At 35.4% G+C, this 17361-nt stretch overlaps 2 protein-coding genes across 8 annotated transcripts in view; one reads left to right on the top strand and one right to left on the bottom strand.

The window, feature by feature from the left end:
• LOC128018200 (cytosolic acyl coenzyme A thioester hydrolase-like) overlaps positions 1-11051 on the top strand; it is a 60186-nt gene extending 49135 nt beyond the window's left edge. For all 7 annotated transcript variants that reach the window (XM_052603563.1, XM_052603562.1, XM_052603564.1 and 4 more), the window contains one exon: positions 10628-11051. In XM_052603563.1, the coding sequence (XP_052459523.1) occupies positions 10628-10726 (99 nt within the window). In that variant the 3' untranslated portion in view covers positions 10727-11051. The remainder of the gene's footprint in view (positions 1-10627) is intronic.
• The window catches only part of LOC128018190 (glutamine--fructose-6-phosphate aminotransferase [isomerizing] 1), a 368579-nt gene that overhangs the window by 165999 nt on the left and 185219 nt on the right, over positions 1-17361 (bottom strand). The window lies entirely within an intron of this gene.

The raw sequence follows: 17361 nt of genomic DNA on the forward strand, positions 1-17361 counted from the left end.
GGATGATTATTTGAAATGATCTTCATGAGGGTGATGCTTTCAGTCTTTGGTCTTTTCAAGCTCTTGATTACTGTACTTAAGTATTATTTTGGGGTATTCGTTCTCTGTTCAAGTACAATTTAAACTGACCACTTATACTTTTACTTGCTCGCAGTAAAAAACATTACTTTTTACTTCTTACATTATTTCAACTTTAATTTTTGCATTTTAATTTTAGCTTATCTTGTATTTTTCATTTTTATCTTCTATCTTATCACATTAAATAGGGTAAACGGAAACTCAAACATGCATGCATGACATTCGATAACCAGTGACACATCAGGGAAATTTATGGCTTAAAAAGTTCACCATTATTTATATCTGTTTTGATATAGTCATTAGCTGTCTATGAAGTGTATTGTCTGAATGCACAAGACTGAGTACAAATAAAATGAGTGATGAGAGTTTAAATACAATTCATATTTTGGTGGCCATGATTTTATTTTATTTTTTATTATTAATTGTTGCAAATAATCAGTAAATGTGAATACTGTATAAATTAACTGTAAATCATGTTTAATGATGTTCTTACATGGGAGTGAATAAGTAGTATTTGGAATTGTTTAATTTAATTACATGATGTGCTCATTAATTATCTAATTAATTGCAAATAACTACATACAAACATATACTGAGATAAACACACCAAATGAGATAAATCAACAATTAAAAGATTATTTATTGTTGCAGATGGGGCGTTAAATAGACAAAATGGCTTTAAAAGTCAATATTGTATAATATATATCGTACCATCAATGATCTTGTACATCTGGCTCATTTAAGAAAAACTCCACCCAAAATTAAAATTACTTAATCATTTCCTCACCCTCATGCCATCCCAGATGAATATTATTTTTCTTTTTCAGATGAACAGAAAGAAACATTTTTAGTGCATATAATGCACAAGTATGTCCCCACTTCAAAAACCACACAAAGGGAACCCAAGTTCAAAATATTAGTATTTTTCTTTCAGGTGAAAACTCTGAGAGCAGAAGTTGAGCAGAAGAGTCTGATCACAGTGAACCCAACACTGTCCAAAAAGACTATGTGCTGAAGTGTATGGTTAACCCTAATGAGCAGTTTCCTTATGTTTTATATGATTTGTAATTTTTAATAACATAATAAATAATTTGGGTCATGAACTGCAAATGATATGCTAAATCTTGTGCCCTAAGACCCTCATGAGTTATGCAACAAATAAAGCATTTACATAAGAATGACTTCAGTCAGATATTGAACAGAAGGTCAATCAATCATCATTTTGGCTGTAAGCAGGCATGCAGAGACGCCTTCGATATGATAGTGACAGAAGGCAAGCTCCATAGGTGCTGGCATTCTCAGCTCTCTACTGAAAACTCATAATAGCCACACTTTGCAGCATTAATACACAACTCTTAACCCACTCTCAGTTGTTTGAGTCAAGAACCAGTCTTGAGTAAATTTGACAGCTAATCGCAACAAAACAATACAAATGTTGCTTTTGCTTATTTTATATTAATTTATAGGCTATACAAAGTTAATAATATATATATTTTTAAATTACTAAATAAAACTGATTAATAACTTGAAGCATTGTTTTAAGTTATCAGTCATTCAGTACAAGTTAATAATAAAAAAGACAAGAAATTAATCAAATAATCAAATAAACCTACCAGTAATACAAGAAGGCCTACAAGCAATATAAATGTCTAACAGCTGAGGTAATGTTCAGGAATGTGAAAGAATGCAGTCACATGTAAAATAAAACCACTTAAATGTATCATTGTCACCGTTTTTTTATGAAGATAATATGCTACTGCATAATATTTTACTAAATATAGCTGATAAGTGTATCCATCAGTGCAGTGAGTTGCATTCAAGTTGTTTTTGATCGACGTATTAGGAGAGGAGCAAGCAGTTATCCTGGCCTCCCTCTCCTTTTGACATTACTGGTACCCAGATTGGTTTCCCCCAGCATTTTCAGTCACTGTAACTTTACTTCTAACTTCAACTGTTCTTGCAGCAGCCTCAACCCTGATTGGTTCTTTTAACTAGTGGACCTGTGATGTTTTTTTGGTCCTTCTCCTTTTTGTAACTGACTGAGTTGAAATAATTAATAACGATCAGACTAAACCATTTTTATGGAGGGGACAGAGGAGATATTTGGAAAGGATTTTAAATAAAATGCCATGTTTTTTTAGGTTTTCATTAAACACTCAGGCCTTTGCAACATATATACTAACATTATTCATATAAGAGCAGAGTAATATATAGCAGAACTGCTGGATTTAGTGGGCCCCTTGGGCAGTGGGGGCCCCTAAAATAGCGACAGCCCTGTAGATAAGCAATAATGTGTTACTAAAGCTTAGTAAGTTAGGCAATGTGAAGGAAAGAGAAAGAAGATTAAAAAATTATGTCAAGTACGTTGGGAATAGATGTAAGTTTGGGTGTCATCAGCATGCCAATGAATTATGTGACCTAATGGAAGTGATGAAAGTAAAGGACCCAGCACAGAGCCCTGAGGAACACCATGAGAGAAAGGGGAAGTAGTGGAGGATAGACGGACAGGTAGTTCTAAAAATGGAAAGAGCAGAAAGATGCAAGATGAGAATACTATGAGAGATGGTCTTGAAAGCAGAGCAGAAGTCTTAAGAGACTTGGGATACTAATGGAACCAGAGTCAGTGGTCGTGAGGAGATCATTGAGAACTCCAGAAGTGGGGTTTCAGTGCTGTGAAGGGAGAGGAAGCCCAGTAAGAAACATTTAAAGTGGTGAGAATTTTTTTTCCTTTTTTTTTTTTTTTCTTTTTTTTTTTGTACTGCCACCACATTCTCTAGCAGCTTAGATAGAATAGGTAAAATAGAATGCCAGAGGGGTCAAGGCCAGGCTTTTTTAAGACTGTGGTGACAGTTGCAGTTTTGAATTCTAATGGAGCACACCAGTTTATAAAATACATGGAAAAACTGTTACAATTTACATTTATCTCAAGATAAATTTTAGATAATAGCCCATAGAACATCAATGATAGCCCAACACAACACATAGCAATACTGCAATATGCAGTAAATTATTATATGTTTTGTGTTCTACACAAAAAAAAAAAAAAATGTTAGCCCTGAATGCACTGTGTGTAGCTTTGGATAAAAGCGTCTACTAAATGCATAAATATTTATTTATTAATTTTATTAAATTTATTTATAAAAGTTTATTAATTAGTGACTATAATATAAAACAACTGCTGTTTAAGCTCTTACATACAATTACTGTACATACAATACACTAAAGCGATGTATTTCCTTACAGCAGAAGAAAGTTCATTTAATTTTTGGACTTTTGGTTTCTGTCAGATATATCCCTAAATATAGAGTTGTCCAGCTACTTGGTTTAGAAATTGCTTTTCAGCCCTTTTTTTTTTTTTGAAGTCTCCATTCCATAAATGGAAACACAAATGAAAACTGCATGAGCGTCAGTCATAATGTGGCTGTTCAATCTCATGTTTCAGAATATAAATAGTATATTGACCGACTTTTCCTGCTATTTCAGACTTCAGGTCTTCTTCCTTCAGTAAAAGATCTTTCATTCTATTTTTGGGATATCCAGATTTAGCTCTTGGTGGAGGGGAGTTATGGGCTGGGGGAGGGGTGAACAGCACTCGGCGCGAAAGCGCAGAGAAGTGGGGGATCATGGGATGGGTGGGACCATTGAATGCCTTGCTGCACATAATGAAAGCTGCAAGGATCACCCAGACATTCAGAGGTTTGTCTTTTTGGAGTGAGGGTTTTCTCACGAAACATTTCATTGTAAGACAGGATGAAGGAAAATATCATGTTCTAATAAGAACAGTATATACAGTAAGCATTGTTGTCTTTTTTATCTAAAGACTTAAAATAAATTTACTTGGGGAGCAAAATTATGTAAAATAATATGTTTCAGGAGAATGTGTCATGAAGTTAGCATAAACCTCACTAACGTTAGTTGGTTAGTTTCTTCACACAAAATTTACATAAATAGCAAAATATTTTACCTTAAGACATGACTTAATTTTACATCTCTAATAAATGCATCTTGTTTTAAGTGTTTATTATATTAAAAAAAAAACATTTTACAAATTATTTTGCAGTGTAATCACTCAGACTTTCTGGAACCGTTAATGCTTTTGACAAACACTAAGCTAGTCCATGCCAAACAAACAAGCTGACTTACCCTAGCAACCACTGGGTTTGTACCATGATAACTGTGTTTATTTTTAGAAACAGCTTGTGATGTGTGTGCAATAAGAGGTTAAAAGTGTGATATCATGCATCAAACATGAAAAAGAACAGAAATACATGATTCACTCATTTCTTGGTAGTCGGTGCTTTCTGTGTGAAAACATATTGATAAGATTTCCTGAAGTATTCATACTACATATGTGTATAAACTTTGCATATGTGGCAATAGACTTGGGTAAGGAGCCAATAAAAATGCATGACTTATAGCACTTGGACAGAATATAGCTAGAGTTTGGTTTAGTACCAAAGAAATAGCTGTAAAATTCTTGATGTTCTGTATGAGATTCTTTCTTCTGTGGGACACAAAAAGAGATGTTTTGAAATGTGTTCATAATGTCCATTTCCATACACATACAGTGGTATGCAAAAGTTTGGAAACGCCTTACAGAATCTGTGAAAATGTGAATAATTTTAACAAAATAAGAGAGATCATACAAAATGCATGTTATTTTTTATTTAGTACTGTCCTGATTAAGATATTGTACATAAAAGATGTTTATATTTAGTCCACAAGACAAAAAAAATAGCTGAAATTATTAAGATACAGTAACCTCAATCAAAAGTTTGGGAACCCTTGGTTCTTAATGCTGTGTGTGGTTACTTGGATGATCCATGATGGTTTTGTGATGGTTGTCCATGAGTCCCTTGTTTTTTCTGAACAGTTAAACTGAGAACTGTTCTTCAGGATAAGCCTCCAGGTCCAATTCCAGGCTGCAGCAAAGTCTGAATGTGCAGAAGAATCATCTGTTTCCTGTGATCTTGTCCTGCTGGTCCTCTGAGACAAGGTCTTTACAGGGGATCTGTATCTGGGGCTCTAGTTGTCCTGGTCTCCGCTGTCTTTCAGGGCAGTAGAGGTCCTTTCTAGGTGCTGATCCACCATCTGGTCTGGATACGTACTGGATCCGGGTGACTGCAGTGACCCTCTGATCTGGACACAGACTGGATCTGGTGGCTACGGTGACCTCGGAACAAGAGAGAAACAGACTAATATTAGCGTAGATGCCATTCTTCTAATGATGTAGCAAATACACTGGGTGTTATGGGAAGTGTTCCCGGTTCCGGTTTACCTAATTAATGCAGCCTAAAAATCCTTTAACGGTATTTGGATATTAGAAGCACATTAGTGTGTTACAGGTGTGTAAACTAGGTTAAAGAGATGGGTCTTTAATCTAGATTTAAACTGCAAGAGTGTGTCTGCCTCCTGAACAATGTTAGGTAGGTTATTCCAGAGTTTAGGCGACAAATAGGAAAAGGATCTGCCGCCCGCAGTTGATTTTGATATTCTAGGTATTATCAAATTGCCTGAGTTTTGAGAACGTAGCGGATGTGGAAGATTATAATGTATAACATCAGTTCATAATGATTGTGCTTTATATTACTGTGCTTTATATAAGTCTTCTGAAGCCATATAGCCTTGTGTTGCGAACTGACAGAAATTTGTGCGTCCATATTATAATTGTCACATCAAAAGGCTTTGTGTCATTTTTGACGAGTATATGCAGAAGCAAATATTTGGTGAATGGGAAGATTTTCTGCAAATAACAGCTCAGTTTCAAGCCTTCTTAACAGTGCATTTATGTTCTCTTTGAAGCTTTTTATCCTCTGGTCATTGTATCTTTCGTACCCTGGAAAAGAGCAGCATGAACAATCTGTAAAACATCCTTGACATGAACATGAGTAAAGGGCAGCTTAATCATTTCAAATTTTAAGTGGGCTAAAAATTAGAACCTGGCGAGGTCAAGATGTCATGGGTGTTCTGGCATACTGTATATCCTGAACTCTGAAAGCCACCATCTTGAAGTCAATTAATATTTTAAACGGAGCACCTTTACGAAGTCTCAAATTTTAACCATCTCAGATAGCGTACAGTAGATTATCAAAAAAAAAAAAAAAAAAAAAAAAAACTTTCAAAGAATATAACTGTATAGTGTTTAGTTGTGCACTAACATGGAGAGGCATTCTAGGAGCAGCTGCAAAGACCAAAGAATGAAAGTTTAATTGAGACGCTGTGGATCACAGAGCTGTAGTTAAAGCTGGATCATCAGCACAGGATAGTAAAATGTAATTTGCAAAATAAGAGTAGTGATGATACTAGATTAGGCATCAATAGGATAAATTTTAACATTTTAGGTAATTTTTGGCTCTAGGCTACATGAGAGCCATTTTACCATTGTTATAAGAAAAAATGTTATTATTATTATTATTATATATATTTTTTTGGTTGTGTATAAGAACCAATGTAAAGGTGGTTATGGATGTACAGTAAGAGATGTTGAAATTGGTGGTTTACGGGGACTCCCCATAAGCATAATGGTTTTTATACTGTACAAACTGTATTTTCTATGTACCCTTTTTCTATATACCCTACACCTAAACAAACCCCTCACAGAAAACTTTGTGCATTTTATATTTTCAATAAACACAATTTAGTATGTTTTTAAAGTCTTTTGAATTATGGGGACACAGGAAGTGTCCTCATAAACCATGTTTACATTGTAGTACCCATGCCATTATACACATTTGTGTCCTCATAAACCACCCAAGTCTGTATGTAATCTCCAAGTAAAAAGAGGTGCTATATAATTATTTTTTTCATGATCTGAATTAGGGCTGCACGTTTTCAAGTTTTTCATTAACGGTTAACCGAGGCCCTTAGCGGTTAATACTCTGTTAACCATAGTGTGCGCCAGGGTTTCCATTGTCCGGTAATGCCGGACATTGGCCGAAAAAAAATGAAATGTCTGACAAAATTAAATCTCCGGTCAAATTGTCAGATTAAAATTGGCTAATAATCCCGCCCCTAACACGATCTTAATTTGAGAATAAAACATATAAACATATTTTCCTATTATATTTTGCCTGGAAACGCTTCCAACACGCGCGTGTCGCGTGAAAAATAGGGGTCGGTTCTATTTCTAGCATGCACGTGTTTGAGACGCGCGTCTCACACAGGCAGTCTGCAAGCTCTAACCTGTTAACATGGGAGCCGAATTAAAAAAAGATACGCCACGCAGCTGAGACGCTTGCGCCACGCATCCAGTGTTTCGCCGGCCTAATGATGCCCGGGTGTTGGCTGTTGAGATGGTACAACAACGAGGTTTTACTTAAAGTATATCTAAGCACTGCATTGCAATACTTGCATTTTAAAGTGCTCCCACGCTGTACTTTTCTTTGCCCGCTTCATATTAGAAAACTGGTCATGACTTTTTCTTGTGGACATTACAAATGTCTGGGAGCGCTCTGACATTCCCTGAAAAATGTATTACAACTAAATTCAATGCACGCCATTGACGCCACTTAACCAGGCAAAATATTTCACTCGGTTAAGCAATTTTTAGCGGTTAATCGGTTAATCAGTTAACCATGGACACCCCTAATCTGAATCCAAGTGATTAAGGATTTTGAACGTCTGACGGTAAACGGTGTACTACTGTTACCTTAACCCTACCTGGTATAAATGTTTGAAAATGATTAACAGTTAAAAACATCTGTTAGAAATTTAGAAAAGTAATCACTTAAAGTTACTGAAATAGTTACACTACTTATACATTTTTAATAAGGTAATGTGTGATCTGTAACCTATTGCATTCCCAAAGTAACCTTTCCAACAATGGTTGCTTGTTGACAAAACAAAATCTTCTGGATATAAATCTGGCATTAGCAGGCTATTCATTGCCTTGATGTTTCATAACAGTGTCATTTCTCTGAAGTTATTTTAGCCAAAATGCTTTAAATGTAATTTGTGTAATTTAAGAAGTGAATGGGCTCAGGGACCCAAACCACATTTCCCTCATTAATAGCCAGGCTCCTCAGCTCAAGTTTTCTACAGCTTGTGTGTTTTGAATGGACATTGTTAAAGGAAAAGTTCACCCACACAAAAGCTCTTGTCATACTTTACTCATCCTCATATCTTTGAAAACCCATATGCTGTTATTTTTTCATGGAAGACGACGGCAGAATTTTCACAACTCTTTCCCATACAACAAGCAATTTTTGAACCTGAACTCAAGTTGCAAATGACATTTGCAGAGGTTCCATTTTAGAGAAGTTTAGTGAATACGAGTTTCTGGTGTTCCCATTTCCTGTTGTATGGCTTCAGAACTTGGACTACTCAATATTAAACTTTTTTATGGTTCATTATGGTTCAAAAAATAATTAAATAATATCAAAATTAAATGGTTTTATCCAAGCAGTAATGTTACTTAAAATATGACTGGGTCAACTTTTTCACATTAAGTTGCACAAACTGAACTTTTAGGGTCAGACCAGGCAGAAACTATGAAACTATGTTAGGTAGCAACAATACATTTTCAATTTCAGCAGTGTTGAGAGTGAAGGTCAGGCAATTCTTGTTCATTTAAAACATGCTTTATTAAGGAATAGCCTCTTATGTTCATGGCTGAAGAAACTTTGGGTGTCTAGTGCAATGATCATTATGGATTCATATTCATAATGGATTCAACCTCGGCGTTGACTGTCTACTGAGAAACTGTTTGCAGTGACCGTTAAGAGAGGGAGAGATGTTATCCAGATAATCCATTTATCAGAAATGCAAGTCCTGATAGCACGTCGCTCAGTCAGTGTAATGGAATTATACTGCTGTATCTGATGAGAGCTTTATTAAGGAGGCAGATCTGATGTAATAATCTGCCTTTGCTGTGCTTTTGTGGGCTACTGGAAATCAAATGTTTTGCAAAAGCTTGGTCATGCCAGAGCTGTTAGTGAGGTCTACATACGAATCAATTTAATTAAATTTCTGCAGAAGTTTCTTTCCCTTGACATTACAGTAGTTGAGCTGTAGAGACAAGAAGCAATGGTTAAGTCCTGCTGTAGTGTCCATTGCAGTAACTTTAAGAATATGACAGTGCCTGTGTTGCTATATATGCTGGGACACATAGAGAGCATGTGGTTTGTGAATTCAAGCTTGCATAGCTAGAAGTGTCTGCATTCATGTAGTTCCAGTCTTAGCAGATAAAACAAACCACGCAAACTTTCTTCAGCATCCTTATTGGCTATTTCCATTTGCAGTTTCCATTTAACTACTGTTGTTTTTTCCTTAACACTTACATTTTATAATGTTTTCCACTTTGAGCAATCGCTCTGGTCTTCTGCCAGTCAGTCTCTCTGTGACTGAGGCACTGAGTTTCCCTCCAGCTTAATTTAATTTGTTCAAGACGAGCACTGCAGCTATGGCTTGGCCTCACGAGTCTGAGCAAGAGGACAGTCACTGACCCAGCCAGGGCGTCCTTCAGGGTCACATGATGTTTTCAGATAGAAATTACAGGGGGAGCTGTTTTGTTTTGCTTTTGTTGCAAGAGACAGCTGTTCACATACAAGTTTCATTAGTTAAACCGGGTTATTACAGAGCTTTATGATATATTTAATTCATGTTAGCCAATGACAGCCAGAACTGTTACTTAAATTAAATAAAAATGATTGCAACAGTTCATATGCTCTCCATTAAACTGGGTCACCTCAGGAACATAAAATTTGTCTCAACATCATTAACCCTGTGAAGTTTACTGTATCTGCTTGTGCTTATATAACCTTGCTGTGGATATGCATTCTATATCTGTGGTCCTCAGTTGTGCATATGCCCTAATCAGCCAGGCTGCTTCAGTTGTCGCTGCACAGTTTGTTCCCTAAGGTTGGCCGCCATCTGCCATTGCCGCGCATGACTAGCTGGTGACCTATAGCCAATGATAAGAATAGCTATGGTGTAGTGTGCAGCTGGAAGATGCAGGCTAACACCAACTGACATCCTGCACAGTATTGTTGTTTGTCTGTGATGAAGCTGAGCTCCGAAAGCAAACATCTTTTTGTGTTCTTTTAGGTCTCCAAGAAATGTTTTGCAACTGTCAAGTTCACACATGACTGTTGATGAATGGCCCATAATTGTTCCACAAATTATTTGCAATATAAAAGTATTAACATAAAACAGGAATTTAAAAAATATATATTGAAAATATATATATAATTTTTTTCTGTGCTTTTAATTGGTGTAGAAGCCATTTTCAATCAATAATATCCTAGTGAATTTTACAAATAATTATAAAGAAACCACAAGTAACAGAGATTAACAAGAAATTTTGAAGTACTGAAGTAACTTTATTATTATTATATATATTATATATATATATATATATATATATGTATATATATATATATATATATATATATATATATATAGAATCCAAAAAACATTAATCAAATTGTTGTTTATTGTTTATTAATGTTAGTTCACAGTGCATAAACCGGGTTTTACAGGGTTTCTAGTACACCACAATATCCAACTTCACTGTGCCAAGGTGTAAAATGTGTCATTTGTTTTCTTGCAGCTGGACGGTGAAGAGGAGCAGAAGCGGTTTGAAGAAGGGAAAGCACGCTACCTGCAGAACAAGGCAAAGAGACTCGCAGATAAGGAGCGACAACAATGACTTTTACCGCACAAACACCATATTGTGTTGTAGATGAATAGTATTTAATAATAGAGCCTCAACGTACAACATACTATATAAAGAACCTCTGCTTTATCCCACATGTAGCTCACTAAATAGAAAGATATATAAATACAGTATATATAGGAAAAGTATATAGGTTTAATTGAATTTTCTGAGTTTTCCAAAGAACTTGTCTATGTATCTTAAGCGAAAAAAAAAAGATATATATATATAATTTATGTTTTGTTGTAAAGAATTATTTGTGAAATGTGCAGAGCTGTATTATGCACTAATAAAAGCATGCTAATTCAACTACAACTGGTTTTGCTGTGAAATATTGTTCAGTGTACCAAAATCCTTGATCGACAGAATGTTACAACCTAGTCACAGATACAGTAGAAAGGCTTCTCTTTGTTCCAGATGTTTATCGGGATGGGAGTTTTTCTGCTATCAAGTGAATTATTCTAAGATAGGGAGATTAGATATAATTCATGAATGCAGCACAAGTAGTTATGCTGAAGTTTATTACTTAGGTTATTTGGTAATAAATAGCTCAATATAGCATATCTCAATGCAGTTGCACTTTCATTTGTGCTGTGTGTGGTCTAAATTAAATGATTAATTCATCATTAGGGTAGCTTAGTAAGCAGGCTTACACAGTCGTTCAACTGGCTCTTCAAAATGCTGATTACAGCTGTTAGTTTATTTTGTATTGTATTGATAATGCTGGTTTGTTCACAGAAGATCAGTCAAATGGACTTGCAGAGACAAAACAAAAAATGAAACAAATGCAGGAAAGTCCAGTGGTAAAAGAGAGCTAAGTAGTCTGACTGTTCTTGGTGGAGACCAGGCAATGACTGTGTGTTTGTGGTGGGCACATAAGCTGTGCTTAATTGGCATGATAATTGATGACAAGCTTGTGTGATTTGCAGTTCAGGCAGTGTGCACGGAAAGAGGTGGCTGACAGTGGTGTGAAAACAGAATGCTGAATTGAATTAATTTAAGCTTGTTATCAAAATGTTAACAACATATCTAGATTCAATTGATTTCCTGGAATCAAATTCATATTTCTTATGTAGTAAGAAACAGCCTCTTTATGTAAAAGTTGGAGGTGCAGCTGAGTCCTAGTGCAGAATATACAACGTTATCCCACGACCAATTTGTACTTATTTTACGAGGTGGCTTATTCGTACGAATTTGTACAACCTCACTCGTACGATTTTATACGACCCCAGTGACGGTTAGGTTTAGGGGCGGGGTTAGGTGTAGGTCATTCGTACAAATTCATACGAATTGTGCAAATCATAAAATACGTACGATTTGGCAACAATCATATGAATTTGTACGAGTGTGGTTGTACGAATAAGCCACCTTGTGAAAAATGTACGAGTTGCCGCGAGATCGGGTTGGAATATACTAAAGTGCTCACACAGGAGTCTGGGTAATATAAGCAAAAAAATAGCAAATAAATAGTGTGAAGATTTCTTGATAGCAAATAAAGTGTGAAGAAGCTGAAACCTGTAATGTACAAACAATGTTAAATTCAAATTGTGTAAATGGTAAATGTTCTTTATAATGGCCCCTGTGTTCTGCCATAAGCTAATGATTTACTGTTTTAAATGTGGAGGGGGCGTCGTCTGTCATTAATGGAATGGAATTTCATAGTGTAGTTCTAACAAAATAGCTCTACAACCAACCAAAGTAAACTGCTACTGTAGCGCTTATCCATTTAGAAATGTTAGCTTGTTATCGTAATTTGTACAGTACTGTATATCCAATCATGCCAAATTTAGTCCAAAAAAGTATAGTGGCTGCATTTATAGTGGGCTGAACTCTGTTCTCATGGGAGTACATGGAAAGATGTAGGGATGAAATGAAGGAATTTATTTTAGCTGGGAAACTGCACCATGTGACAGATGGTAGTGAGTGACATTATTTAAATCAAAGGCGAAAAAAGGTGTCTATTTAATATTTTAATATTGTCTTATTTTAAGACAATGGAATAGGAGTACTATACATTTTTAGTATTAATCAGTAATTTGTTTGATTTGAGAATCAAATTTGTATCAGTCATTAAAAGCTTCTAATACATGTTTGCCAAAACAGAATGATTTAGGATTATTAAGTTGGCTTGAGAGAGCCAACTTACTGATATTGTATTTAAACTTCTTATTATGTTGGCTTGGCAACAAGCCAACATACTGTTATGCTATTTAAACTTCTTCTTTTTTTTCTTATTATTATTTTTCTGACAGAAATTCTGAACGCTACTCCTCCTAGGGCTTTAAAGCCACAAGCCCCAAACTCGGCAGACACCTGCGGGATAGAGCGGTGGTGTGTGCTATATCTTTTCAGACTGATCAGACTTAAAGTTTTTTTTTTATTAATTTTTAAATGTCAAAATTCATTACCCATAGACTTACATTGTCTGAGAAAAATTGCGCCCCTACAGTTGCAATGACATTTAGGGGCGGAGTCGGGTTTCGTTTCACTTTTAAACTGGTTAAAAATACTGCTGCTCAGCCCAGGCTGTCTACACGGAGCCGAGAACTAGCGAATTCATTCTTATTTAAGACCTTTTAAAAACGCGATTACACGCAATCCACACGTTAGAACACACCAAGAGCTAAATTCAGATGTTTCTGAACTGTTTAAAGTAATAACATTATATATTCGCGGCAGCCAACTGCTCGCGAGCTGGCGATGTAACTTATTTCTCTGAACACTTGAAGTCCACAGAGAATTTACAGCCTTTCGCATTAAAACACTGCAGCGAAACGGCACAAAACAATTAGAATAATATATTATATGGTTTTAAAGTAGTTTTGGCCACTGTCACGCTGGTCTTAGCTGGTTTCTAACTGAATCATCATGCTGAACGTCACAGATGAGCTCGCGATGTATTTCTCTGAACACTTGAAGTACACATTTACGAAACGGCACAAAACAATTAGAAGAATATATTACACATATGAAAATGAGTGTTTATATGTGCTTGTGAGATTTCTCTGTCAGGCTTAACGTCGCAGCAATTGCTCAGCGTTGCATAACATGGTAAAGCAGGGAGCTACACTGAGACCAAAAGGGTCGCATGCATCACTGATTATTTTTGTACCTACTTATGTGTTATGCTATGATTTAATATGACCATTTATTAAAACAGAAATGTGTATTTTAAGAATACGTTTTATAACGTGCTCCGAGCATTCAACACATCAAGTTGGCTTCAGCCCCGCGCTGCGGGAAACTGAACTGAGCAGCTGATGGCGCGTGTGCACGAGAGAGAGCCGCGCGTATCGCGGACAGGGACAGCAACACTGAACAGAGCTGTCGTTCAGGACGTTCACTTCCTCCTGGACCTGAACGAACAAATTCAAATCGCAGTTTAAATAAACAGAAAAAAAGAGCGAAAAGCGAAAGAGCTCAATTCAGCAGCGCGGTGTTGTTCAGGGAGCAAGCAGAGACGCGTCTCAAAGTCTTCTTGCTTTTGTACCGACAACAAATACATACAAAATATGTCGAAATACCCGTGTTGGAAAGTGTGTTCAAATAAGTATGTGGTTATGTCTTAAGTGAAAGTAAAGATTTGCAAAAAAAAAATCGGATGTGTATCATCATAATGGATGCGTTTGTCTCTTAAAGGGACCGCGCCTAATTTTACTAGCTCTGCTGTCAGAGTCTTTAATGTATGAAAATGAAAGTAAATCACTGACTGCTCTTGACTGAATTACCTTGTAGTACAAGAATTTATCCAAAGTCAATCCAAAAATAAGATAGAATTGTTTTACTAGTGGGTGCAGGCCACTAGTTCATTTATGTAAGTGAGTATGGCAAAATAGTGATCTGTGAAATATTATACCCACTAATTCTTCATACTGTAGGCTACCAGTGAAATTGATTTAAAAAAAATAATAATTAAGGACCTGCCCATGTTTTGCTTAAGTGTTTCTTTCTTTAATTGTTAATGCAACCTTTTCACACCACAGACTGAACCAAATTAAGCATTTCTTGCTTGGTAACTGTTCAACAAAGTATTGATAGTTGTGTAAATATTGTCATACTGACAGTCTGAAGTTTTGGTTGATTCCATTACATATCTTTTTATCAAAGTTATCCGAAATTATCAAGATGAATTTGTTCTGAGTTATTGTCATATATTATTACCAGTTTCTAAACTACAGGAAATAAACTGTGATTATGTGAGAAATGTTGAAGGTGTCTGAATACATTTTGGTTTGATTGTGTATTTTATCTTACAGTGAAGACTATGCAGTGCTATTTTACATTAACAAAAACAAACTTAAAAAAAGTAAACATTATGTAAATAGCACAAATAAATAAATAGAATGAACATACAGTACAAATTAAACAATTTTAAACAGTGTGTAACTGCATCATCTATACAAACCATTGTGCTTGGACCCCTTATGATCTCCTTGATTTAAAATGCATTGTTTCAGTAATCTTGTGTGTCGTTGCCCACAACGCGACGGTGGCAGGACTGTGAAATACATACACGAGAAAAATAGGCATGACTTATTTCACATCCAGCTAGACAACCCTGTCATAGCTGTTATCATAGCCCAGGCTTTTTATTAAAAAAAGAAAACAGCAAGGGAGCATGGAAAAAGACTGTTGCAGGTGTATTTTTTTATGGCATTATTATGTGTATTAATTTTGCAGTGGGGCAACTCAATGTTGGGCACACAAGTACTTTGGCTCTTTTGCTCCATGGCCAAGATGGCCAAGCCAACATCAAAGTTAGTTCACTAACTTTTAATTCTAGTTATTATTATTCTTCTGAGACTAAAACTGTTGACTGCTACTCCTCCTAGAGCTTTAACTCTACAAACTCCAAACTCAGCCCAGCTCTTCAGACTGATCTGAAGTTAGTTGCTATATCTTTTTAGACTGATCGGACTTATACTTTTCATAAAACTGAAGATTAAAAATCATAAAAATCCCATAGACTTGCATTGAAAAGCCTCTGCTCATCTGAACATTCCGTGAACTCCAACTGTCAAAAATTCAAATCTAAACACACTGAAGCCCATTAGACTCAATCAGACTAACCTATGTACTATTACTAACCCATTCAAACTCATTCAAACTCATCTATCTATCTATATTCAAACTCTATCTATCTATCTATCTATCTATCTATCTATCTATCTATCTATCTATCTATCTATCTATCTATCTATCTATCTATCTATCAAACTCATCTATCTATATTAAAACTAATCTATCTATCTATCTATAATCAAACTCATCTATCTATAATCAAACTCATCTATCTATCTATCTATCTATCTATCTATCTATCTATCTATCTATCTATCTATCTATCTATCTATCTATCTATCTATCTATATTCAAACTCATCTATCTATCTATATTAAAACTAATCTATCTATCTATCTATCTATCTATCTATCTATCTATCTATCTATCTATCAAACTTATCTATCTATATTAAAACTAATCTATCTATCTATCTATCTATCTATCTATCTATCTATCTATCTATCTATCTATCTATCTATCTATCTATATTCAAACTCATCTATCTATCTATCTATATTCAAAACTCATCTATCTATCTATCTATATTCAAACTCATCTATCTATCTATCTATCTATCTATCTATCTATCTATCTATCTATCTATCTATCTATCTATCTATTCAAACTTATCTATCTATCTATCTATCTATCTATCTATCTATCTATCTATCCTAACAACATGCTAGTCATGCTAAAAATCATGCTAGCAACATGCTAGTCGCATGCTAATCATGCTAAAATCATGCTAGCAACATGCTAATCATGCTAAAATCATGCTAGCAACATGCTAATCCAGCTAAAATCATGCTAGTCGCATGCTAATCATGCTAAAATCATGCTAAAATCATGCTAGCAACATGTTAATCATGCTAAAATCATGTTAACAACATGCTAGTCGCCTGCTAATCATGCTAAAATCATGCTAGCAACATGCTAATCATGCTAAAATCATGCTAGCAACATGCTAGTCGCCTGCTAATCATGCTAAAATCATGCTAGCAACATGCTAATCATGCTAAAATCATGCTAGCAACATGCTAGTCGCATGCTAATCATGCTAAAATCATGCTAGCAACATGCTAATCATGCTAAAATCATGCTAGCAACATGCTAATCATGCTAAAATCATGCTAGCAACATGCTAGTCGCATGCTAATCATGCTAAAATCATGCTAGCAACATGCTAGTCGCATGCTAATCATGCTAAAATCATGCTAGCAACATGCTAATCATGCTAAAATCATGCTAGCAACATGCTAGTCGCATGCTAATCATGCTAAAATCATAATAGCAACATGCTAATCATGCTAAAATCATGCTAGCAACATGCTAGTCGCATGCTAATCATGCTAAAATCATAATAGCAACATGCTAATCATGCTAAAATCATGCTAGCAACATGCTAGTCGCATGCTAGTAATGCTAGAGACATGCTAGCAACATGCTAATCATGCTGAAATCATGCTAGCAACATGCTAGTCGCATGGTAATCATGCTAAAATCATGCTAGCAACATGCTAATCATGCTAAAATCATGCTAGCAACATGCTAGTTGCATGCTAATC

The sequence above is a fragment of the Carassius gibelio genome, chromosome A8 (assembly GCF_023724105.1).
Source record: "Carassius gibelio isolate Cgi1373 ecotype wild population from Czech Republic chromosome A8, carGib1.2-hapl.c, whole genome shotgun sequence".
NCBI lineage: Eukaryota > Metazoa > Chordata > Actinopteri > Cypriniformes > Cyprinidae > Carassius > Carassius gibelio.